General features: G+C 32.8%; 3 protein-coding genes and 1 non-coding gene across 4 annotated transcripts; 1 reads left to right on the forward strand and 3 right to left on the reverse strand.

The window, feature by feature from the left end:
• Positions 1-8,715: 8,715 nt before the first annotated feature.
• Positions 8,716-15,265, reverse strand: LOC132312944 (glucomannan 4-beta-mannosyltransferase 9). The gene is made up of 9 exons (XM_059811514.1): positions 14,332-15,265; positions 14,113-14,211; positions 13,245-13,497; positions 11,396-11,506; positions 10,880-11,016; positions 10,252-10,365; positions 9,940-10,139; positions 9,459-9,653; positions 8,716-9,338 (listed from the first exon to the last, which is right to left on the reverse strand). Exons 1-9 carry the CDS (start codon positions 14,659-14,661, stop codon positions 9,176-9,178), a joined length of 1,602 nt encoding a protein of 533 aa, XP_059667497.1. The 5' UTR covers positions 14,662-15,265; the 3' UTR covers positions 8,716-9,175.
• Positions 15,266-23,493: 8,228 nt separating this feature from the next.
• On the reverse strand, positions 23,494-23,566 carry TRNAA-AGC (transfer RNA alanine (anticodon AGC)). Its single transcript has one exon. It is a non-coding gene; the product is annotated as a tRNA-Ala (tRNA).
• A 187-nt stretch (positions 23,567-23,753) lies between these two features.
• On the reverse strand, positions 23,754-24,577 carry LOC132315031 (uncharacterized). Its single transcript, XM_059813793.1, has one exon. It carries the CDS (start codon positions 24,207-24,209, stop codon positions 23,766-23,768), a length of 444 nt encoding a protein of 147 aa, XP_059669776.1. The 5' UTR covers positions 24,210-24,577; the 3' UTR covers positions 23,754-23,765.
• Positions 24,578-26,329: 1,752 nt separating this feature from the next.
• Positions 26,330-27,104, forward strand: LOC132314608 (uncharacterized). The gene is made up of 3 exons (XM_059813449.1): positions 26,330-26,539; positions 26,732-26,792; positions 26,938-27,104. The coding sequence occupies exons 1-3, from the start codon at positions 26,330-26,332 to the stop codon at positions 27,102-27,104; spliced, it is 438 nt and encodes a 145-aa protein (XP_059669432.1).
• The last annotated feature ends 223 nt before the right edge of the window (positions 27,105-27,327 follow it).

The raw sequence follows: 27,327 nt of genomic DNA on the forward strand, positions 1-27,327 counted from the left end.
TTCGATCTGTGGAATAACGGATCGGTAGCGGATTAAAAAATTTCTAATCCGTTGGCAGCGGATCGGATTAGGATTGATGCCTAATCCGATCCGATCCTATCCATCGCCACCCCTACACTCAACAGTCAATTAATTGCCAATCTCCAATTCCGACAATTATTATTATATAGTTTGGGACCATTAATTGCAATTTGGTACTCACTTCAATAAAAAAAACTAAGGATATGTTTGGTTTGTAACTCCGCAAACAATTCTCAATAATTCAAATAACAGAAAACTGTTTTTAAATAATTATAAAAATATACCTTTTTATAAATGAATTTTCAGAAAGTAATTTTCAAAAAACTGAACTAAGTTGAGTTTTTTTACAATTTTCTGTATTCAAAAAAATGTTCTCAGACCAATTAAGCATGCCCTAATGTTCACATTTCTTTATAATATATTACAATAAATTACACTAATGTCTTCTGAAGTTTGACATATTACAACCATATATATGTTAGACATTTTTTTTTTTTATCAATGACTCAATTTAGGTTTGATAAAGTTTACGCACCCTCAATAGTAAACTGTCACAACTGACAAGTGCTGAATTGACATTACTGCACTTTTCCATTTACAAATTATTTTATTGGATCAAACCAACCCTCACATTCTCTTCCCCTTCTTTCTTTATTTGCCCATAATTGTCCACCATCTTTATCTTCCTCTCTATCTCTACCTCTAACCACCATAGCTGCCACCACCGTCATCACAGTCCATCATCACAAAATTAATAATAATTTTTTGACTTATTTATTTATACTAAATTATGTTATTTATTGAAATTCTTCATATTGGAGGCTTGGAGCATAAGGCCGAGGAAACGTTATACAATTTGATTTTATTAGCAGAGTTTTTATGGCCAGTCTAGTCACATAAATCTTTGAAATATCTTGATCTCTATTATATTTACTAATATTATTTAATTATTTGGTTAATTAGCTTGACGATGAGCTCAACTAATTAATATACATTTTCTTATATTAAGTTATCTTCTATACAACTTTTTTGAGTAGGAATAGAAAAATAGGATAAAAATATATATATATTATAAATGTTTTATTAAGCAACTTTAACATAGGGCCTTTGTGGCCCCATGACATTTCCGCTACCTTCCAAAGTGAATAGTCTAGGTTTGAGTTTGTTAAGGAGTAATGCTCTGTTGTCAAAATATATTTTCTTATCACACATGAATTAAATATTGAAGTGCAATATCATCTTTTCTCACACTTTAAGAGCATATTTTGATTAAAATTTTGACAGAGTGTGTCATTATTAAAAAAATACCCAACTTGCATACGGTTAACGTTACAGCAAACCTGAAGCAATGTCATTGTAAATTAAAGAGTCAAACTGATTATCAAGTGTTGTAGATGACCATCTAATAATTAATTTTTTATAGTTAAAGTAACAATCATTGTGGAGAGAAATTCTATTTTTATCCAACCATGAACAGAGTCTTGCGAGACATCATTAATTGGAGCCCACAAACTACAGTAGTTGTTTGTAGCATCACTGATTTATTTATAAACTTCCAACCTGTCAACTCCTAATGTAACAATCATTAATATAAACACCATGTGAACGAATGCCATTCTATTTTTATTCACTTACAACAATAATTGGAGTCGCACAAAAAAAACAATAATTGGACAAAGCACGAAAAAAATAAAATAAAATAAAATAAAAAAGAGAAAAAAAAAAAAAAAAAAAAAAAGAAAGTTGTTTGTAGCATTAATACTCATTAATTTATAGCTTCAAACCAGCTCGAACACTTGAAAAAATTTATTGCTTCAACACAGATCCAATTTGATTCACCTTTTTATCCAAGCAAGTAAAATAATGAGTAGTTATATTTGTAATTGATCCAGAGCAATCAAGTTGTAACGATTTATAGGTTGATAGGATTTTTGTTTAGGTTTTGCTTGGAGTAGATCAACCTCGACAATGTTCAGGTTTCTCACAGCCTCTGCTGTATGAATTTGCTGATTGTGGTTGTTTGTCGTGTGAAGCCTGGTTACGATTCATAGCACCATAATCAATGTCTCTATTTGCATTGGACTTACTTGTCATTAAAATTAGATCTAATTACCGGGAAAAAAATAAAAATAATAAATAAATTAGATCTGATATATGTATGTGTGTTGATGTTAAGGTAGGTGTACGTGCATGAATGCATATGTGTGCACCTTCGAATTTATAGGGAGTGTTTCTTCCTTCCTTCACACACAAAGCTTTAACTGATCACATTCTAAAAAAAAAGGATTTTGAATTCTGAGGTTGGAATTCTGAAGTTCCCAAACCATTGATTTTAGTTTTAACAAATTATGGTCAAGTGTTTGACTGATGTGGAATTTGTTAACAGTTAAATGAACATTCTAGGTGAGAAAATCCATTTTATCTCTTTGTTGGCTGGCATATTTTTCAAAGGGAATTGATGTTAAGACCGAAGACTCTGCCCTATTCATTCAACCGAACCGAAGTCGCCTTTAAGGCCTTTCATGGCTTTGGCCATATGAATAGGTTCATTCTGAGCCGAGCTCCTCTTAAAATCGATCACAGTGCTTTACCAATCACGATGACTAAATTTTAATGAGTCCCAACTAAAATATATTGAAGAGTGAAATTCGAATGTTATTGGGAAATAAAATATATTTAGAGTGAAATTAGAATGTTTTCATTGATATGCAGTCTTGCAGAGAGAGCACCAAATAAGGTTATTTTTACGATTCTATTTGTTTCTAAAATTTCTTTTCTAGTACATATAAATGTATTACATAGCAAATCTACAATTTAGCTTCTATCTAGTCAATAATACACAAAAATTCACCCATAAGAGTTTTATATTTACATAGCAAACAAATAAAACATTTTAACATCATGTACATAGATATAAAATAATATACAAAAATTTATATATATATATATAAAAAGAAGAAAAAAGAAGATAAAATTACTACATCACACAAACAAAAGAAAAAAATATATAATGTTATGTTCACAATAATATACATACGAATAGGGATGGCAATTGGGACAGTTTGGGGAAGGGGGACCCCAACCCCGTTTAGCATAGCTCCCCATCTGGGTCTAAAATTGTTTATCAAACGGAGTGGGGGCGGGTTGGGACGGTGACAGGAAAGATTGGTCTAAAATTGTTTATTAAATGTTGTATTTTTGTACAAATTTAATTAATATAAATAATGAAACAATTTTCTTAACATCCCTAGTGTGGACTCATACAAGAGTTCATCAAATCTGAGGAATTACTGTGTAAAGAATGTGATAATTATAGAGGATTGGGTCCACTTTAAAATTTGGATGAACCAAAACATTAATAAATTCTTGGATTTATTTTTATAATTTGGTTAACGGGAACACAAGTAAGGCTTTTTTTTTTTTTTTTCCCCCAGTAATTCACAAGTATAAAAAAAACAGCAGAAGAGAGGAATCAAGAGGCCAATGTGGCTCTTAATATATATACATTTTTTAAATTTTAATCTATGAAATTTTTTTAAAAAAATTATAAAATGCCATCCTTAAATTTTTTTTATGTAATTTTTTAAAATTGTACAAAATGTCCCTATAAAATTCTCTAACTGTTTTTTCCTTTTCTTTTTTACTTTTTTCAGGTTTTTCATCCTTTAAAAAATTTATAAAATGCCATCCTTAATTTTTTTCATATATATATATATATATATATATATATTTACTCAAGTGTACGTAATTTTTTTTAAAAAATTGTACAAAATGTCCCTATAAAATTCTCTAACTGTTATTTTGCTGCACTTTTAATTAGTTTGAAGAAAAAAAAATGATCATATTCATTGTGCCCTTGAAATAATTTTCTAGCTTCGTCCCTGTGTATATGAAATTAATACAAGAGCAAAGGTACAAATATAATTACACTAACAAATTAATTAAGTTGCTAATATAATTTTATTGAATTATGAGGGGGTGGTTACAGACGTACACACACTCACTCACATAGAGAGACAGAGACTGTCCGTGGAGACGGGGAAATATTTATAGTGAGCTAGGATTTATGTTGAGGATCGGGTGGAGATCCATCTCGACAATCTTCAATTTTCTCACAGCCTCTTACGTACTGTTTTGGTGGTGCAGTTGGAGGTGGTATACATCTAGTCGCTTTGTTGCATGGCCTTCGTGTGTTCCTCCCGATGGCACCATAATCGATTTCTCTTGCATCAATGACATCACTCTGCAACAGCAACCCTAAGACTGTCACCAGCGCTATGAGGAAGAAATTAAACACCTATGCCTTTGTACATGCTAATTGCCATTGAAATATTTGAGATCGTAATTCTGATGTTTGTTGTTATTTTATGTGTCCATGCAATGCATTATTTATAGGGAGACCGGGACACACCACATATGTAATGTAACAATTAATAACATTTGGAGTGAGTGTGTGTACGTCTGTAACCATAGTCCTTTTTGGACATTATTGATAAATAAATTATTAAATAATTTTAGATCAGATCATATATGTTACTCGTGGTTCAATATAATCAAAAATTTCTTTGTAATATATGACATCCACTTTTCTTAAACATGCAATCAAAATTAAAAATCAAAAATTTCTTTGTAATATATGACATCCACTTTTCTTAAACATGCAATCAAAATTAAAATGAATCACTAAGTGTTAATTGTGTTACTAGACTTATTTAATAATTTCTTTAATTAATTTAATAATCATTAAGATAAACCCTCGCTTTAGAAAACCAACCTGTTATATACGGTAGTGGGATTTAGTACTTATTTTGGGTAAATTAAACCTAGGTTTGGGCAAATTAAGAGTGTTTAGTCTTTATTACTTTGACATTATCTAAAAGTGCGAAATTTCTTTTATACTTTTATCTAATTTAATAATAATTTAATATAAAAAATTTGTCAACCAAAAGACTCTATTACCTTTTTTATCCATCTTATGAATATTATATTACCTTACCTATTTTCTTTTTCTTTTTTTTGCGGCTGTAAAATCCACCTCATCCCAAACTATTGATTAGTTATTCGTGACAATTATTAACATCATTTTAGGAGGCTAGAGAATAATTTTTTATGCAACTTATACGAGGCATTGCGAGATCCACTTTCTTAAACATGCAATCAAAATTAAAATTAATCCCTAATAGGGGTGCACAAAAGAACAATGAAACCGTGAGAACCGGAATTTCCGATTCCTAAAATGAAGAACCATTGAGTTTCAGTTCGGTTCCAATTCCGGTCTCACAGTTCCGGTTCCAGAACCGAACCATAATATATATATATATATATATATATATATAGTGCAAATCATTTCATTTCAGCGGCTCAGCCTCCCCAATCGCCTCCATCTCTATTCTCTCGACTCTGAACTTGCCCTCTCCATCTCTCTTTCTGTAACTGTAAACTACAAAATTCACTATTCTTTTTAGTAAATAAACTTTCATGTCCTGGTGCTTGCCCCCCCTCTCCTCTATTTCAGATCTGTGCAAGAATCAAAAGTTCAAAACCCATATCGGCATCAGATTGTTAAAAAAATCAAAACCTACATCTTTCAGCTTCCATCGCCTGCTGTTCCAGTTCAGGTTTGCAAGCTTCAGCCGCTGTCTCTCAACTCTCAAGCTTGCCCCTCTCTCTCTCTCTGCAAATACTAAACTTGCCCTCTCTCTCTGTAACTGTAAACTACAAAATCTACAAGGATCAGAAGTTCAAACCCATATATTTTAGATCTGTCTACAAGAATCAAAAGTTCAAAACCCATATCGGTATATCATTTCAAATTGTTCAAAAAATCAAAACCCATATCTTTCAGTTTCTCCATCACCCACGGTTCCAGTTCGGGTTCGTAAGCTTCAGCCGCTGTCTCTCAACTCATGGTTAACGGTTCTCATGGAACCGAACCGGTTCTATGGTTCAGTTCCAGTTCGGTTCTAATCTATACGGTTCGGGTTCCATTTTTTAAAAACCGTTTTGAATGGTTTCGGTTCCGGTTCAGACCGGAACTGTAAGGAATCGAACCGTGTGCACCCCTAATTCCTATGCTCCGTTTGTTAAAATATTTTTATTTTTTATTTAAAATATTTTTTTAATTTGTACTTTTCGATATTTGGCAAAGGTTTACGTCGTAATTGAGGTCGAGTCCTCTAAGTGGGACATATAAAATTATTTATCAAAAATTGATAGATAAATTATTTTTGTAAAATTTTAATATATTTTTTCTTCATAAATATTTTACAGCAACCAAACATCAAAAAAATAATATTTTACATCCACTGTGTTACTAATTTAGGACTTATTTAATAATCTCTCTAATCAATGTAATAATCATTAAGATAAACCCTTGGCTGAAGAAGGAGATTATATTCTCATCCAAATCTAATTATGACAGGAGTCCTTGTTGGCATTATTAATTAGACTGGCACAAATATTAATTACACTGAAAATTTGAAAATATTTATGTGATGGGGCCTATACTTCTTGCTCACTACATTCTTCCAATTCGAAAGATATATTATTTAAAAAAAAAAAAAAGGTCAGGATTTGCATAGCTTGGAAAGGAGACTGGATAGCAGAGATTCTGGGCAAGAAACTTGAATTCCTGGATCCAGCCCAATTCCAGTCCGATAGCCCATAACTCTCGTCCAACCCAATGACCCCTTCTCCCAAATAATAACTCCCAGCAACTGTCCACAAGGCCCAATCCCAATCCCAGTCTAGTTCAGGCTGTTCAGCAGCCACACGGCCCACACCCAAGAAACAATTCAAGTACCTATTGTCATTGACATTAATACCCCTTTGGTCCACCACTCACAAACAATGGGTAGCGTTGTTTCAACAAAAACCTTACTCTCAAATGGGTTTTTAAACTTAAAATATTACAGGTGGATGAAAATAAGGTACTCTAATAAATTCTTAAAAGATCTCTCATAATTTGATATTCTCAAATGTATTCTTAAATATAAGACTATTTCCAATGAAAAATGCCATTTTTACATACCAAATTTATATTTTGAGAGGAGTTATAGTGTCAAAATACTAAATTTTAGCAATTTTGTTCTAACAAGCATTTCATCCAAAATGCTATTTCACATTTCTTTGTAATATATGAGATCCACTTTTTTTAAACAGGCCATCAAGATTAAAATTAATCACCAAGTATTACTAATTCAGAATTAGGTAGACCAAAGTTAAATTTGGGTAAAATTAGTCAAGTAAAATATGATAGCACCTAAGTAATTGAAAAACGCTCGGTTGTTATCATATTCTTTGTTTGTCCTTAATTTGGGGGAGTGCCAAATAAAGTTCTTTTTATAATCTCTTTTGTTTTTAAAATTTTATACTAGCACGTATAAATGTATTGCATAGCATATTTACACAGATATTAATAATATTTTAGTTTTCTATATATTCAACTTGTACATTTTGCCAATTTCTTAACACAATTCTCAATTTAGCACTTAGCTAGCATTTTGTATTTGGAGTCTCCGTAAATTGCACCCCTACTACAACCTTCCCTCTCTCTCTCTCTCTCTACATAACAGTAGTTTCGAAATGAAAACTACGAAGTATAGAGGAAGTGAACGAACGAGTTGAGTTTCGACAACAGAGGCAAACCTCGGCCGTTGGATTGCCTCTGCTGCCGAAGATCTGATGCGCCTTGTTGAACTGGATCGTGGCCATGAAGTTCGTTTAGAGAGAGCGCTATTGTTTTGCTTGCAGAGTGAGGAAGGGTATAGCCGTAGGATGGCGTGATTAGGTTTAGCGATTAAAATGTGAATCAACTAATGAGTAATGAACTAACCAAAAAAAAGCGAGGTTCAATTTTATGAAAATATTTTTTCTATTACAAAAAGAATTGAAAATTTAATAAATAAAAATTCTTACCTTTACTTATTCTGGTTATGTATTTTTCAATTTAATTTTATTCTCTAAACTAGTAGTATTATTCTTGATACATTGAAAGACAAATTCAATTTTTATGAAAATATTAAACATGTTTGAACAGTAAAAAAAAAAAAAAAAATTTGGACAAAAATTGTAATTGCAAAAAAACATAGATCTAATTTTAGAAGGGTATAAAAATAGAAAATTGAGATATTTAAAACTTATGTGAAAATTTATTTTAAAAGGAAGAATCAAAATGTTAGTGGACTTAGTGGTCCTTAAAAAGTACTACGTATTTGATGGTTCTTCCAAAACAAATAGCATGTTGGGCCGAAAGCATGGTAGGGATGCTTTCAGCCCAACACTTATTGGGCTTCCAAAGCATTTTCCATTTTTTTTTTTTTTTTTTTTTTTTTTTTTTTTTTTTTTTTTTTTGTGTCACTAGTTCTGCTTGATGTTGACTATATGAAATTTATGGGCAGCTGATTTTCTTGTTCTATGCATTGTGTTGAATTGGCTGCCCTTCATAATTAATTTCTTTGGTTGGTCCTTCATGAAAAGCATATGAGCAATGGGGTCAATTTTCTTAATTTAATTAAAGCCCTTTCAGTATTATTCATGGTTGGTGAACTCCATTAATGACTTTCTGAATAGTTCACAGTTGAACATAATATAATATATAATCCACAGAGAGATGTAAGTTGGTGTAATTACTTAACATTCCATTACCAATCAGTTTGGTACCTCACCCAAAAAAGGGGAAAAAAAAAGATAATATACAAAATGAGAAGAAATAAGATTGCACCTCACAATTGGACATGATTAAACTTGTAACTTCTTGGTAAAAAATAAAAAATTGTAACCCTTTTCTTGTCCTTTTTTTTGGCTACAAATACTCAGAATTACAAACAATCCATTTAAAGATGTTTATTCTATCCACTTGGGTCAAAACTTATGCTCTGCCCTTGCCTCTTGGTTCATGTTTCTCCATGTCTTCTCTGTATGAAACAATTTCATAATACATATACACAACGACAACAAATTCTTTCAAGTCAGTGACTTGAATTCTTATGCTAAACCTAAAAGAGCAAACCATCTTTGCTTTTTTACAAGATAAATTTGTAATATTGAAAAAAGAAAAAGAAAAAAAAAAAAAATTTGCTCAAGACCCCTTATACAAAGTGCTAATGAGGAGAGACAGTAGCACAGGGGACAAATGCCAAGAACTACAGCAGCACTAAGAGCTGGGGACAAAGGTGCCAACATAACCAAACCCCATAATGAAGAAGGCGATTGCTTGAATAAAGAGGTAGAAGAAGTAGTAGTTTTTTCCGAAGGCAATGTCATAGCAGCCGCAGAAGAAGAGATAAGCCCCGGTGCTGAGCTCTAACAAATGAAGTCTGTTGATGTTCAAACAACAATGACATACTTTAGTTAAGTATCAAAAACTCATTATTCAATCATTATAAATTGCAAAAGTCAGTCCAGTGTAGAAAGTAAAGGACATTGAGAGTTGTCACCTTTCTCCAATCCTGAATCGAGGTCTCTTAGGCGCCTTCTTGGCTCCTTTTGTTTTGAGAGCATCTCCAAGTTTCTCGGTGACAACCCATTCGTTCACTCTCCCTGCCTCCAGTATACCGATGAAGGTAGCCTTAGTCCGGTGCAGTGACATCACGTTCTCAAAAAGGATCCAGAAAACCATTAAGTGGAATGACCTGCAGGATCAAAGTAACAAAAATCAAATTAGACTCTGCTGTGAAAGTATACCTTTGGATAGCTATTTGTTTTAGGAATAAATGCTGCAAAAAACTGTTTTGAGGCAAAGACTAGGAATTAATCCATTCTTCCTTGACATTTCTTTCAAACACATACTTCGATTCGTGAAAAGAAGATTATTCTTGTAATTATTCAACAAGTATACAAAATTTGTGTTTGAAGTATAAGAAATGAAGTTGCATGAATAAAATCGAACGAAAGAACAGAACTTGCAAGAAACTACACCTTGGAGTTCCAACAGCATTGAGGAGAGTAATGATGGACGGGATATAAACTGCTCCAAATTTTGGAACTTCTACCTCGGGTACCAATACAGTTGTCGGTAGTACGACACAGTAAAAGACAAATGTGACAACATGAGCTACGATCTTCCTAACGAAGAAGAAGCTGTAAATTACATGCACCTTCTTCCACAGAGATACTTTCTGCAGTAAAAATGAATGATGAAATAGAAGACAATTAATTTAGAGCCTAATTTTTGACACTACTAGTTCATTTGGGCAAATTGAATATATATATGGAGAGACATCAACTAACCTTATTTCTTATTATCTCCATTACCATTTTCCTGAAAAGATTGGCAGGACCACAAGACCAACGATGCTGTTGGTAGCGGTAGGCTTTGAATGTACTTGGCAACTCATTTTTCACCTACGGGAAAGAGAGAAGCAAAAAGTACAAGATTATTGTCTATCTACCAAATGTACACACATTTTGTTTTCCAAATGTACTATTACTATTATTAAAATAATGCAATCATTGATAAAACAATGTCTAATACAAGGCAAGTAGGCAACACACACTCATAGATGTTCATAATTTCGATCACTTGCTTCAAATGAGGTAATTCTCCTATAAATGAACATGTTTTGACCCCCTATTTCTTTTCTTTTGGAGGGCTTGTGCATATGCAATTTTGAACCGACTTTTCTGACGAATGTGAAGCACTATTGACAGTAAAAATGTCAAATTATTGCGGATCATAAAGCAAAAGGAAGAAGAACGAGCATAACTAGTAGTAATAGGGAAGACAAATCACACTTTTCTTGTTGCTTCCAAGACAAGTACTGATGCAATAAGAATGTAGTGGCTCTAAGAAATGCTCTACTTAATTCTACAATAAACACGTACGATGAATGGGATACAAAAGAAGTTATATATATACCTTGAGAGAACCAAGGTATAAGAATTTCCAGCCTTTGAGACTAGCTCTTACTGCCAAATCCATATCTTCAACCGTTGTCCTGTCCTTCCATCCTCCAGCCTCATTAAGTGCACCAATTCTCCAAACACCAGCAGTCCCTGAAGTGTTCCAAAAACATAAAACACTTTTGTTTTAAATTAAAGCAGTAAAGCACACACTTTCTCGACACAAAATCACAACCTAGACACACACATTTCAAACTCTAAAAATACCGTATACTTTCTTTTATGTCACGCTTTCACTTTCACGAATAATATGTTAAATTTTTGGGATAAACAATCCAATCCATCCTCAAGTGAGAGAGCAACACATTGACCATTACTATTGAAAATGATATACTAACCAACATGGTAGGTTAACTTGCCTTTTTTCACGTATTTTAAATGTCATTATTACAAGAATTCATAGTCGTAGCTCATTTTAAATCTCTATGATTATCACTGATGGTTACTAAAACTGGAAAATAATTATATATACCATTAAAGCCAAAGAAGGCGTAAGTTGAGGAGCCCACTTCTTGCTCCACCGTGAAATGGTAATCCAATGACATCTCTTGCATTCTTGTCATCAAACATTCATCCGCGTTCACTGCAATAATAACATGCCACATCATTATCTTTGTCCCCACCGGCCACACATTTATCATATGACACTTCTCGTTCTAAATATTTTTTATTTTTGTTTTTTTTTTTTTACTTCTAGAGATTCTAACTTTTGAAGAGCACATTTAATATATAGTTTCACTTTTTTTATTGATAAAACACTAAAACAATACATTTCAAGTTTTAAAATTGGATAAATTAAAAACTCAGAATATTTTACTTTTCTTTAACTTAATTTTTTAAAAATAGTTCTCTAATTTTTTAAAAATAGTTCTCTCAAATTATTAACTAAGTAGATTTTTATAGATTTTTTAAATTTTTAAGTAGAAAAAAATAAAAATTATTCTTAAAAAAATAAAGCAAACGAGCCCATGAAATCTTCCGGAGTTCACTTAAATTTCGGGACAACAAATAAAACCAGAAACCAGAACCAGCTAGTAATTGTGTAATAACGTAAAATTCAGAGAATATAAATATAAATGTCGGTTAGTAGAGTTAAGAGTGCGGTCCACCATGGATATTGCACATGCAGCTGTTGGTTTTGGAACCGGAAGCGGTTTGACCAAGACGGAAATACCCTTGTATAATTATGCAAACTCCCAAACATGCCCTTCCATTGATAATGACAAGTGAGAGATTTCATTCACAGATCTGCCCCCACAATCTAGCACTTCCCAACTTTGGCAATTCAAAGGGGACATGACAGCTTCACACAAAAAAGCACTTTGGAGGCTCATTTATGTGATACACTCAACACCCCAGAAACGAAGTGTCCATCAAGAAATGGACACTTTTTTTTTTCACTCCCTCCAATAGTTAAAGATGGAAAGAGGAGTGGAACTAAAATTCTTTCAAATATTGAGAAGGTTTAAAATTAGAAAAAATTATTCATTACAATAATTTTAACATAATAATGTAATGACGGCTACAACAGTCAACTAAAACATATAATTTCTCTCAATACACAAACTAATGGTAAATTGACACCGGTCACTTGACACTTGATCGGATATTAAACCTCTTCATCTACTATCAATATGTTAATTAGTTGTTTTTCAAAAAATTAATATGGAACATTTTGATTAGAACTGTCTATCAACACTATTAACACTTGTTTAAACTTTTCAAAATTAACAATATAAACAGGAGCGGACACAGGCAAAGGTGGCCTGTAGTCCACCCAAAAAAAAAAAAAAAAATTTACTATACTAATATATTAGCCCAGTCCAAAAAAAAAAAAAAATTAATAGTATTAGCCCACCCCAAAAATTTAATAAAGTCCAAGTAAACTCAGCCACCATACTAAAATAAAGACCCAAACTAATTCCTTAGTATTTATGCACTTGAATATATACTACAAAGTTCTCATTTATAATATGTTTGACATACGCAAAATTGTCATTTATTTTGAGGTAGATGAATAGGAAAATCGCAGCTGGAAATACCACTATACCATGGTGGTATTTTAAATAGCAGGCCCCACTATTTGTACCAATATAATACCCAAACGTGTAAAAATCGATGTGGCCTGCCTAAAATGTCAGTATGCATAAATTATTGATATATGTATCTATATATATATATATATATATAGACACACCGACAGTTTAGAAGATTGTTACTAGTAGAGATAATAAAGCTGGTAAACAATTAAGAGAGTGATGAGCATAAAAAAAAACAGTGCTGTTTGGTGAGCGATTGATGAAGACGAATTAATTAATTACCGAACTTCCAACGAGCTTGAACGAGTCCGATTTCAGGGTTGTGGACAAGAAAAGGGATGGTCCGCCAGAGGAAGTCGGGTTCGGGTTGAAAATCTGCGTCGAAAATAGCCACATAGTCGCACTGTTTCACGTACTCACGTTTCATGCCCTCCTTCAAAGCCCCTGCTTTGTACCCATTTCGGTTGTCTCTAATTTCATACTTTATGTTAATCCCTTTGCTTGCCCATCTCTGGCACTCCAATTCCACCATATCCTACCAAAACAACACAACCCAAGTCAACAATAATAATGTGTGCGTGTGTGTATATATATATATATATTATATGCACACGTATATAAACATTGTACGCATTTTATAATTGGTTTTTAAAGACCGGAAATTGTTGTGTTTGTGGATCTTTATGAAAAACAATTATCACACGCACGTACATGTATAAATAAAATATACAGTATGCACTAATAGAATATCATTTAACTGTCTGAAAGTCCGACAATTCTAAAAATTGACACAAAGTGAAGAGCGTGACAACTTGGACGATGCCCCCAATTCACGCCACTTCAATGGAATTGTCCGACTTTCGAACCCATACTTCCACTCACATTAACCCAGCCAAAGTTGGCCAACTTTGTCACGCTGTATTATTGATGACGGTCCAATACCATCATATCTTAGCAAAGCAACACAACCCACATGAACAATAATCATACATAAATGATATAATTAATGGATTTAAAAGATTGTACCTAGGGTGTGTTTGGATTAAAATTTTGGACATTGTTGAGGTTTTCAATGAGAAGGATGTGGTCTTTGGGTGTTATAGCTAATGGACTTTGCTGGAATTAAAGGGTTTTGATCATATGGGGTTACCTTAATTATGGGGTCTGTTGAATCGTCAAGGACTTGGATTATGATTCGATCAGAGGGCCAGGAAAGGCCACATGCAGCACCAATTGAGAGCTGATACACCTGCACATATACATATATATGACCAAAATGAATATGTAAACACAAAAATGGAACTAATAAAACAGAGTAAAGTTTATTGAAAAGACAATGTTGGATTGAACAGAGAGAGAGAAAGAGGACCTCTTTTTCATTGTACATTGGGATTTGAACGAGAACCATAGGGTAAGCTGAATTGCCCAATTCAATGTCGTCTTTTATGGGCTCCCATTTGTAACGATTCTCTGGTTTTCTACCAAACAGCTTCACAAGAATGATCACAATGCTCATATACACCCTCTCAATGAACAACATCACAGACATTATTAAGCACAACATGACGGTGAGCCGAAGAAGAGGGACTATCAATGGCGCTTTGATCTGACCCCAAATCAACATAATCTGATCTGTAATGTCGTCTCGAGAACCCATAAACGAATCCGGTAGAAGCTTCACCGACGAAAGTTTCTCCATTTATGTGAACTTTGTAGTTGAAAAACAGAGTAAAACAGAGGAGAGGCAATGAAACAAGAGTTTCTATACTAAAAAATCTATAGATCTGTATGTATATATAGGTCGCTTTTTGGTTAAAGAGCAACAATATTTAACTTTTTCTTGAGATTTTGCTTCTGGGTTACGCAAAACAATGGTGGTAGAGTTGGAATGTCAGTCACTGGCTCAAACCTCTACTAAATTACAGAGACCCACAAGATGGTTCAAAACACCCTTTTCAAACGTTAATCTGTTAAACCGATAAAATTGAAAAACAGAGTATAGTACATATAACCCCAAGAATTAAAATAGCATTTCACAAAAGGCTTCTTAAATGCTGTGTTTTCTCTTCTTCTACCCAAAAATGTTTTGAAATGCAATTCGAAATTGTGTGTGACACACACACAAGCGCTTGAAAAAATGTCGGAGCAGAGGAAGAGAAAGAAACAGAAGAGAAGAAATGTAGAGGATGAGCAAGTAGAGAGAGAGAGTCTGTTTATATAAGCTCTACTCTGGCTTCTGAGTTGGGTCTTCCATTTTTGTTCTCTTTCTTAACCATCACTCTCTTCTAAAGGCGCAGAACTTCTACTGTTGCAATGACAAGTGTGCGGTTTATATAAATTAGTATAAATGTCATATTTATATATGTGTGTACACATAAATATATATACACATGTTTAGGCAACATATTAATTAGAACGTAATCCTACCCTGCAACCATGTTGGTGACTTGGTGCTCAACTGTGACCCAACGGTAATTATGTTCATACTTAAAATTAATTCAAAATAAAGTGAATTTGGACCGTTAAATACTTGAAAGGATGTTTTAATGGCAGATAAGCATGTCTATATTACCTTATATTACTATTATTGCAGGTGTGTATTATCTGGGGCACACGAGCATCATTTCCCTTCCTCTTTCACCACCCCTAACCTTTGTCAAATATATATATATATATATATATATATATATATATATATATTCATAAAGAAAAGTTTATATATATTTATTTATTTGAAATATGATCTTGTTTATATATATAATAAACTCTAATAGTCACTGCGTTCGTGTACACACGCATATTGTTTGACTATTCATAACAAGATCATATTTCACGCTTCACATTTTTCCCTCCAAAGGTAAACTTACTCTGCTTTGCAGGGTTTATTGTTTCATTTTAATTATTAAAAAAGAATTGTGGTGGAAGCAAGACTTAAAAAAAATAAAGCTTGAATATTACATCCCAAATTTTAAGGTGTAATACGAAATATTAGCATTATTTAAAATAATGATAATAAAAAAACACTACTCCATCCATCTCAAAATTATTGTTCACCTCTGAATTCTAAATCCTTAACACTCATTTAGGTTATGTTTGTTTGGATGTAATTGTAAAATATTTTCTAAACAAAATATTTTAATGTAAAATATTCACTTTTCGTAAAAAAATTTAGGTGTTTGGCAACAATCTGTAAAATATTTTCTAGATCAACTTTTATTCACAATTAACTCTTTCTTTCTTCAGTTTTCCTCATCAACAATGAATAATGCCCACAATTAACTCTCTCTCTCTCTTGCTTTAGTGTTCCTCATCAACTGGGAATAATAACTCAATTACCCCCCCCCCCCCCCCCCTCCTCCCTCTTTTTCTCTCTCCACTCTCTCTCTAAACCATCACAGGGCTCTTGACCCAAATTTGTATTTCTCTTTCTCTCTCCTCTCACTCTATGTATACATATAGAGAGAGAAAACTTAATATTAGATTTGATTATGAGAACTGAAAAAGATTAATTGTTAAAGTGACATAAGGGTTCAATAAGAATACGGATGGTTGATGGTTGACCTAAGGTAATTTGTGGAAAATGACTTACGAAAAAAAATTTAGTAAATCAATTTCATTCGAGTAAAATGATTTACATGAAAAATAATTTTCTAACCATGGAGTCTCCCAAACACCGAAGAGGAAAATGATTTTCAAAAAATATTGTACGGTGAAACAAATGGAGCCTTAATACATTATATATTTTTAATGTAAAATATTTTACGGTGAAACAAACAGAGCCTCCTCCAACATACGTCGTGTGCTTTCACAATCTATGATGTAATGGCTTTTGGTGTAATTACAAAATGAGTAATACTTCTAAGAAGTCTCTTTCAAGAAAAGAATCATTAACTGATATATTTTTTTAACTTCAATGTATTAAATAATTGATTTGTCTCAAAAAAAAATTATTTTATCCAATAATTAAAATTGAAGAGTCTTAACCCCCCGAGGGCTTGGATGAGTTAGTAAGGTGAGGGCATTAATTTACATCAGTCAGTGTTCGAGTCTTTTTACCTCTTTTATTAATGTTGCTTGCATTGTAAAATCGAAATGAATAACCGAAATTTATCTTGTAACTATAAGTTTAAAAAATAATAGTTGGGAGGGTTTTCATGTCATCAAAGAAACAAAAATAATAAATAAATAAATAAATTGAAGAGTCTTCCGAAGAGAGGCCCGGTTACTCATTACAAAATTACCTCACTCAGGTTTTTTTATTTGTAAAGGTCGCTTACGTGGGGCTGCAAAAAGGGTACAAATGTTGGAGGTTAGTTGAGTGAAATATTAGTAGAGGAGAAGAAACTGCTCTAACTTTCACAGCTCATTTAATAAAGCTTGCCTCCTATTTACTCCAATGTCTTTACTCGTTAATCGTGCACTAGGTTAAAAGTCTAAAATAATACTCCTATTTATTACTATATATAGATAAAATGCAAAAAACACCCTATAATATAGATGTTGTACGTGTTACCCCATATATGTATATATATTCATACTCGTAAGTTGTAACTGCAGGAAGATATATTCCACAACAAAACCACAGATTGGTGAAAAAAAAAAAAAAAAAAAAAAGCTACAGATTGTGGGCGCTTGAAATGAAAATATAAGGATGTGGGGTAAAAAAAAAAAAATTGAAAATATAAAAATGGCCTTGATTCTAGTGTCGGCAAATAAAGGATTAATTGCACAAACTTCTATGAACTAAAAGAATTTGCTCATTGTCCCTAAAATAAAATTAACTTCGTGAATCCTTGAAAGTTTTAAAATAAAGTAACAAATTAATTATAGAAAGCTGGCTTTTAAATGTGTCTTAAAAACTACTGAATTGTTAGGTGTGTCTTAATTAAAATTACTGAATTGTGTTAATTGCACAGTACCATTATGTTAAAAATTTGTCCAATTAAGGGAGATATGAAATTTTAAGGGCTTTTTAAGCAACGAATCTAAAAGCTTAATTTGGGATCTTAAATAAATCTCAGAGTTTTGACCGCCATTACTAACATTAATTTGATGGGCGGGGTGTATTGCAAATTATTTTGGTAGTTCAGGTGGTTATCTAATATCTAAATAGAATTTGAGGACTAATATGCAAATTTCTTATAAGTTAGGAATATTTTATGCAATTAACTCAAAATAATATGAAGCAGTTGGAAAGACATAATAAGGACAATAAACTTGATCTTGTTTAGATTCTTAGTTGGATGTGAGAATGAATTATATATATTTTTTTGTGCCAAGGGGAGAATGAAATATATTCCCACAATAGTATATCTGTCTGTTTTTGTTTTTCTTTTTTCTTGTAAGAATGAGATACTGCGTGACCATGACGATGAAGATTGTCTTTACACGTTTCTAAGTATTTGTATATGTTGAAGTATGCACCCAAGAGCATAGCGGGATTTAAAAGGTAAGTTCTTTAAATTTCACTTTTAAATTGTACTCTTGACTTGAATGATACATGTGTTATGAGACGTGGCTCTCCATGTAACTAAATGTAGAGGGCCAACATTTCTGATGCTCCGTTTAAGCGTTGAGCAATCCTAAGGGGCTATTTTGTAAAAAAAAAATTTATTCATGTATTTAGTGGACAAGATGAAAAAGCACAAGGGATAAAGCACTGGTACCACACACATACATATATATATATGTATATATATATATGTATAACATTCTTAGAACAAAATATATAAATTCTTTAGACTTATTATGTTTTAATGTTCAGTTCTTATGGGGCATTAATATTTGTGGCACTTGCTGTCTGTGGTCAGTCTGCAGTCCCTACAGCTGGATAAATGGACTGCTCACCGGTTATGAGCAACTCCAAAAGCCATTAAATGAATGCTTATAGTATCAATCAAATCTAAGTTGCTACGGAGATTGATTGTGCACACTTCAACAATTTTTTTTTTAAGTGCTTTTATTGTTGATCTCATAAGCCCCTGTATTTATAACGACATCTATCATCTATTGTATTATTATTATTATTATTTTGGTAATAGTGTCAAGTCAGGACTTTTAAAGTAATCAATAATTTATTACTAGACATATGTACTCTCTTTAATGACAGACCAAAAATTTGTATGAGAATTGATGGTTTTAAACAATATCAATATACGATGAGTATCATTATAAATTGAGTGAGGGAATATTTAAAATTTTTACAAAAAAATAAAAATAATTTTAAAATTTTCACAAAATTTATATATAGGTAATTTTGTAAATTAAAAAAAAAAAAAAAAAAAAAAAAAAAAAAAAAAAAACAAAAATCAATGGGGGCGGCTGCCATAGGCCCTTCACGGGTCTGTGCCTGAGTCCCCTCACCCCACATGCATAATTGTCCCAAAACAAATTTGGAGGTGGTCCTAAGGGGATTCAACTATAATTATTATTTTAAAAGTTTTTCAAGGAAAAAAAAATGAGTGTAGTTTATTTTTATGATTACAATATATTGTAGGTTTGGAAAAAAGAACATGGATCCAATATTCATTATATTTGTTTTGTTACGAAGAGTACGTATGTGGTGTGTGTCTATAGGGACCTGTGTTCTGTGTCTAAAAATAAAATTGAATCTTGTGTCCAATATTTTGACAGATATATTTAGGGCAAAAGTGGTTGGTGGGCTCAAAGGTCCATAGCAAACAAAAAAATGATATTCCATCCACCTTGTCTCCTAAATCTTACCAAGAAAGATGCAGAGTTCAATGGGGGTACTGGTGAAGCTTTTTTTATTCCCTTTAATACTTAGTCATGATGCTCCTGTGTTGAACTAGACACCATACCTATTAACCCTCCATCTAATACCAATTTTCATACTTAACTCCTAAGGTTGACCTTAATCTCTTCTTCACCTATCTTTCACTGTTAGTTAAAACGAAAATGCTTTGTTTACCTAAACCATGAACAGAATAAAAGCTTAAATACATTAAGGTAGGGTTCACGAGTCAGACACTTGATATATTTGAGGACTGATAAAGTCTCCATTCTCATTTTAGCACCACTTAATTTTTTTTTTTTTTTTTAAAATAAATAAATAAATAACTCACAATAGTGTCAAACTATTATATGGTAATGTAACCATATAATAGTTTGAAATTTTTATTTCTGTCTCCGGCCAATATAGTGCCCAAATGTATTAATTTTAATAGCCATTGATTTTAATTTGTTCTCTTGAAATCATCCAAACCTTTAGACTAGTAAGGAGTAGCTGAAACTGATAAATGTCTGCCAAACCTTCAAATTGGTAGGAATTAGCTGATGCTTGTAAATATGTTGGTCCCAACTCTACATGCCATTAATGAACTTTTCACATCAAACTTCTTTAAAATAAAAAAATAAAATAAAAAAGATATATGTCTCAGAGGTACTTCCAAACTCCATAAAATAAAATAATAATAATAATAATAATAATAATAAAATAAAATAAAATTTGTATGGTTGAAATCTAATATATTGATATCAGATTGGATTACAAAGTAAATTTCAAGAGTGGGCCGGAGTGGCAAGTCACTTCGGTCTAGTAACTCATAAAATATTACGTTGGTAGATGAAAGTCTAAACTTTACCTCCACACTTGTACAAAGATGTTTTACCGATTGTTCTCTCAAATCTTTTTGGAGCATCTAATCAAATAACATATATAATGTATATATACCAAATTACCAATGCATATACCTATTTTTGGGGGAAGGTTATTATTAATTTAGATGCATGTGGCCTGCAAATCCATAGAAAATGGATTATACTCTTCTCACTTTGGATTAAAATTATGGACCTAGCCATTGGATTCTTCCCAACAACTTCCTCGTTACTTTTCTTAGTAATTTCAAGCTATTTGGCACAGGAGAAGATGACATACTAATCATATCTACTACAAACTGAGAGCTGGATTGTCCTAATTAAATTTACAAACTACTAGGTAAAAACTTTGAGTATGCAAAACTTTCTATTGCAGTGTTTTTTGGGCTAAACCAATTAATAATTATTTACCTTTTCACGACAATGATTGTAAGTTAGGTTACAGCATCCCATAATTCTATCCCTTGGTAGTTATTCTTTCTATTTTCAAAACAAAGACACAATTATATATACTCACGCTTTAATTTCACCTTTAATAATTAATTGCTAATTTTCCTTTGCTTTATACTACTCCACTACACCAATTAATTTTTTAAAAAAACTTTTATTTATAGCTTTGAAGAAAATGTCTTTAATTAGCTTTTCTCGTTGATGATCGAAATGATACTATTTTGATGCACAATACGTGCAAAATGTTCTCTAAATAAGGGGTTCGTGTATATAACAAAATAAATCATGTGTATATATATAAACAAGTGTTCATACGACACAATTCTGAGTCAAAAAAGGGTCAACAGAGACATTGAAGATGCCAAATACATTGACTTAAATTAATACAAAGGTAATCAAGGTGTAATTTTCATGTCTTTAGCTATTGTTGGTTGGTCCATTGAAACTACTTATTAGCAACGACTGGAATAGCGAGTGAGTGGAATGCAAGCTGTGAGGATAAGCAATGTACGTGTACTAAATGACAATTATTATTTGGTTTGGCCATCTCCATACTTCACTTGAACCACACAAAATAAGAACATATGGGATCAACAAGCCATATTTCCCACCAAAAAAAAAAAAAAAAAAGATGGGAAAGAAAAGCTTTGGCCACCTGAAAAATGTTGAACTTTCTTTATGCCTGATTAAAGAAAGTGCATATTTATTTATGATTGCATGCAAAGTCATATTTCAGTCCAATCGTCCTTTCTGAAGTCCTGTGTTGTCATCCACTCATTCCAAAGACTCCATTGTTTTTCAATTATATGGTTAGGTTATCTGTCGGTGCCGCCAAAAAAAAAAATTTAAAATTAAATTAAATAAAAATAATTTTTTTTAAAAAAAAAATTAAATTAAATAAAAATAAATTTTTTAAAAAAAAAAAAAAAGAAAAAGAAGAAGAAGTAGGTGCTTGGAAGTATATGCTAGAGAATTTAGACCTAACTTTTACTTAGTACTTCAATTAATTGACCTAATTATTGAAAGTTTTGATAATGATGAGTATTCTCTTTGAAATTTATGGTAATACATCATATCCAACCATGTAAATGCATATATCATTGTCTTGATTTTGAGGTTTGAGCACCTTTGGAAGTATGTGTATGTATTATTCAAAATTTGAAACATAAAAGAAATTAAATTTCTATTTCAGATGTCAAAACTGAAACATCTAATACTGCTTCTTTAATGACGATGTTAAACAAGTGTGTCTCACCATCTGAGGTTACACCCAACTACCTTTGTTTCTCACCCAAGTATTCATAATTCTCTAAAGAATAATGATGTTGATCCATTGAATTACGTCATACGTGTGTACCACCAATGGACTGTAGTCGGACTGTAATTTAATAATACTTCTTCGCCTTTCAAAGTCCCGTTTAATTGCATAATTGGATAAATATCATCAACAAATATCATCTCTGGTTTCTGAGGTCCAAAGTGAGTTGTGACAACCTGCCAACCTGGTTATGGAAAGGCGATGCCTTTTGGGACAATTGAGTGACTGTGTGGTTGACGATGGTCCTTATCAAAAGATTTGTTGTAGGATGAGTATCAACAAAAGTTTCAAAAACATTTATATCATTCAATGTTCTATTAGTCCCAAAATGCAGGATTTTTAAAACATGAACTTTAGACAACTTAGATCTGTATAATTAATGTGCAAAAATGCAGTTAGATTATTAATGATATCAACTGTTCATTATATAAAATTCAACAAAATTATTGTACCAATTAATCACGTTTTATATTGCCAATGCTCTGTTTTATTGTTCCTTTGCGTTGGTATTGTCGGTTGAGTATTACATCTCCATCAACGACTCTTCACTCGTCTTTTCCTAATTCATCTGTTAGACTGGACATCCTTAAATCATCTAACTAATCATAAAAACTCTGACAGTCCCATATAAACACAATGCCTTAAAGATATAAATTAGAATATTTATTAAGAAAAATATAAAAGGCATCTACTTATATAACTGATGAGTTTAGTACTGTTTGATATGCATAACAAACACATTAAAGGTATCTAATGTAATAATTTTCTCAGCTTAAAAAAATAAAATTAAATTAAGAGGAGTATATATGTAAAATGATCCAATCATGCACTCACACAATAAATAAATATATATATTGTGAACCATACAACCACCTTCACAAGCCACCTTATATGGCTAAAATTAGAGTAATGTTACAAAAACCAATCAGTATAATTTGTGCAATTTTAATAGCTTGTGTCTAAAATGCTCAAGAATTGGACAAATTTTTGTCTTTTCTCTAAAAAGATTTTAAGCCAATTTATGAGGCCTGGAACTCATATGGCCCAAATTTCCAACAAACGTGAAGCGAAACTAGGGTGGATATTTTTGGGCCTAAACATCTTACTCCTACAGGCAAAATGCAGAGCAATAGGAACTAAAAAAATTGGAGAAGCGGGGTATCGATCCCCGTACCTCTCGCATGCTAAGCGAGCGCTCTACCATCTGAGCTACATCCCCAATTTGTTAAATGTATTCCATTTACTAAAATTATTTAATAATCAGTTTACCACTAAACGACGATTTTTCCGTCGGTGTCCCGTGACTATCTACAAATTTCTCCTCACCCACAAAACTAGGTTGTATTATTTGATTTACGAAGTTAAAACAAAGCATCCAAACATTTTTGAAAAAACAAAAACACTTTTCTTCAGACTATTTAGTTTATGTACCCTTGAAGTCGAGGATCAAGCTCAACCCTGGCCACACCCACACCATCCTTAGCAACCTCCACTTCTCCCATCACCAACCCTCCCTCTACCAACCTCTCCTCCGCTTCTTCATCAACATAGTTTGGATCCTTCTCGTCGATTGCCGGCGGTGCAAGCTTCAGCTCGGCCTCCGCCTCGTCCATCGGCCCCTCCCACGTGTACTTCCCGCCATGGCCGGACTTGGGCGGCCCACGTGCCAACGGAATGCCGTCGGCCGAGTGGCGTTCCATGCGCACGAGGCCGTTGTCGGCGAGCTTCTTCTCTATGTACTTGAGTGTGTCGATTTTGTGGATGTTCACTTCGGTCTTCTCCACTTGCTTTCGTCCTTCTTCGTCATGGCTCACTGCTCGGATTGTCACCGTCGACTCTTCCTTATCGTCTATGTTATTCATTTCTCACTCTACCATCAACTGTATCTCTCTTCTCTTATACACCGCTTACAGTGAGTGTGTGACTCTGTGTATATATCTTTATAGAGAGATAGAGAGAGTATGGTTTAGATCGATGCTATGAAGTGGCGCTTGAACGATGCATGGGTGCGAGGTGGTGGCAGAAAATTTGGTCATTTGTTCACCCATCATGTTGACAAGTGTTCGTTTCTTGAACGTGTAAGAAAAAGAAACATAAAAGGGATCCGAAAAAAAAAAAAGGAACGTTTGCTTGACTTTGCTGAGGTGGGTTGGTTAGTTGGCCCATGGGTTAGTTCCATTAGATCTTGGGTTAGGTCTTCTTCAAAATCTATATCATATCCACGTTTGCCCCATATTTTCTGAATGCCTGCTTTACAAAAGTGTAGCATAATGCTATGAGCTCCCACAGTTTTTTTTAAAGTTAGTAAAAATTCAAATTATGCTATTTTTGACCACATACAATTAGCGTATGGAAAAAATTTAGTACGAAATTTTAACTAAATTTCTTCTAATCCCAAATTCAAAGTACCGATTCCGTACTACCAAACATAACATTAATTATTTAATATAACTTTCAATTTAGTAATTATTGTGCAAATTGAAAAGCTCGTGATTCTTGTCACAAGAAAATTCTCTTGATAGTATTACTTAAAAGTACAGATCTTTTGAGTAATTTTATTGGCATTTTGATTGAGGCAGGCTCATGCAAAAAGTCTTTAAATCTGGGGAAGATGGGGAAAGTAGTAGTGATTATGGCCTTCCATTGCAAAAATAGAATATTAGTCCCAAAGAGAAGATTTTTGATTTCGGCCTAAATGGGTTTCGAGGCTTATATTCCAATTTCTGACCTGAAAAGTTTGCTTTTGGGCTTTTAGGCCTTGATCTGTGTTTATGTATACTTCTTTTTAACCTTTGGGCTTGTAATCTTTAGCCCAAGCTGAAGCCCAATGTACAGTTTACTCTATCTAAAAATAAATAAAAAAGTTATATATTCAAGAAGTGTTGAGAGATGAACGTGGAAGTGTTTGATATATATATAAAGGGTAGTTTAGAGAATAAATACGAATAGTCACTTCTCTATAATTAAATTTTAAATTTAATAACTATTCATCTTTTTCAAAGCAAATTTGTTTGCGATAGATCACCACTATCAGAGCTTTAAGCAACTTGACGGTCTCAAAGTACCGAGCTAGCTCATCAACCGAAGCATCACACAAAGTAGCATGACCGTTCATCATTTACTGTAATTAATTAGTCACAGAAGTTAAAAGGTTTTCATTTTATTTCCAAACTGTATATATACATTTTTGTGGCATATACATGCAATCCAATTCTGAGTCGTCACCATTCATGGCTAGCTTCAAAGCTCCATTCTTGAAGCTCAAGAATGTAGCTGCTTACCTTTCCAAAAAAAAGAAAAAGAATGTAGCTGCTTATGACAGTGACGACGATGATGATAACGAAGATAGTGGAAATGATTTAGGACTTTCATTAGAGAAACTAAACCTTGGTCCAAGAAAGAAACTTGTTGTTCTTTGCTTGGGTGGCTTGCTCTTGCATCGGGTGCACCTTAGAAGCAAAGCTAGTATTCCAAAACATAGTCTCCCAGATGGGATTCTCGGAAACTTTTTCGGTGAAAAATTCTCAAACTTTCTCGGAAAATTTGTATCATCAATTCATTGTTGCCACACATCTTTGATTTTCACCATCTCTCTTTCTTATATATATACATTTATAAAAACACAGTTTTCAGGAGGCCTTTCTGTGAAGAGTTTCTGGAGTTCTGCTTTGAAAGATTTGAAGTGGGAATATGGTCTTCTGCGCGGGAGTCAGCATTACTAAACATTCTATATATCATATATGTTGTAGAGTTAATTTGCTTTTCTAGTAATTCTTACTGACTTTGTCTTCTTATATACACTGTTCCTATATATATATATATATATATATATATATGTACGTATGTAATCAACAGATCTAATATAGAGCTTGTTTTGAACCTTATCATGAAAGGCTTAAGAAGCAAATTGCTATTTGTGTGGGTATGTGTGACCTTCCTTTTTTTTTTTTGGGAAGAAACGTATAAATGATCCTACTAATTAATGGCTACTGCTCCACAGAGCCAAGAAGAATGTACTGATTCTGGGTTCAAGAGCTTGGAGAACAAACATAAACCAATATTCTTGAAGGAACTGAATAAAATATGGTATAAGAAGAATGTTTCTGCTACTCTGCCGATGCGCGGCGGACAATTTTCTTCATCAAATACATTGTTAATAGATGATGAGCCCCGCACAGCCTTGCTCAATCCTGTAATATTGTCTTATTTTATTATGACCATGGTTTGTTCGCAGTATCGATCACGATCGTAGTGTAAGGACAAAGTCAATGTAAACTGGTCGACGGATCGATACGGCAAACCATGATTATGACATGATTTTAAATCCTAATAAAGGATGTCAACCATTTCTATTATTATTAATAATTATTGCATTGTTTTGCAGCCTAACATAGCAATCTTTACTCACAAGTACAAGGGTGACAATGGCAATGACACTCTTTTAGGTTAAGAGGAAACATTCAAGTTTTTCTATCAAAGCTTTTGTTAGGCATTCTCTATCAAAGCTTTTGTTAGGCATTCTAGTGTTTTGAAAGTAAATGTTTTAGGTTTGATATGTATATATCTTTATATATTTCTTCTTTTCTTTAGGTCCGGAGGGAGAGCTGCAACTGTTTTTGAAGGGTTTGGCTGACGTAGATGATGTTTCTTCCTATGTGAAAGAACACCGATTTGGACAACCAGCAATAACCTCCTCACATTCTGATTGGGAATACTATTCCAAGATCATCCCCCACTGTCAAAACGAAGGAACCTAAATGCTGAAAAAGATACATACATAACATATATATATATATATATATGAACGCGTAACACCTGAATATTTATCTATAGTTTGAATATGAATATGTATGCTGTGTTCATGTGCTCGCAAGTTGATTAAATTAAAGAACTGATATATTTATATATCATTCAAAGCTCTACTTAATTTCACTGTACCATTTTGTTAAATGTCCTAAACTTGAACTGATGATATATATG

Source organism: Cornus florida, unplaced genomic scaffold (genome assembly GCF_030987335.1).
Source record: "Cornus florida cultivar Cherokee Brave unplaced genomic scaffold, ASM3098733v1 CherokeeBrave_3.0.0_Hap2_Chr06, whole genome shotgun sequence".
NCBI lineage: Eukaryota > Viridiplantae > Streptophyta > Magnoliopsida > Cornales > Cornaceae > Cornus > Cornus florida.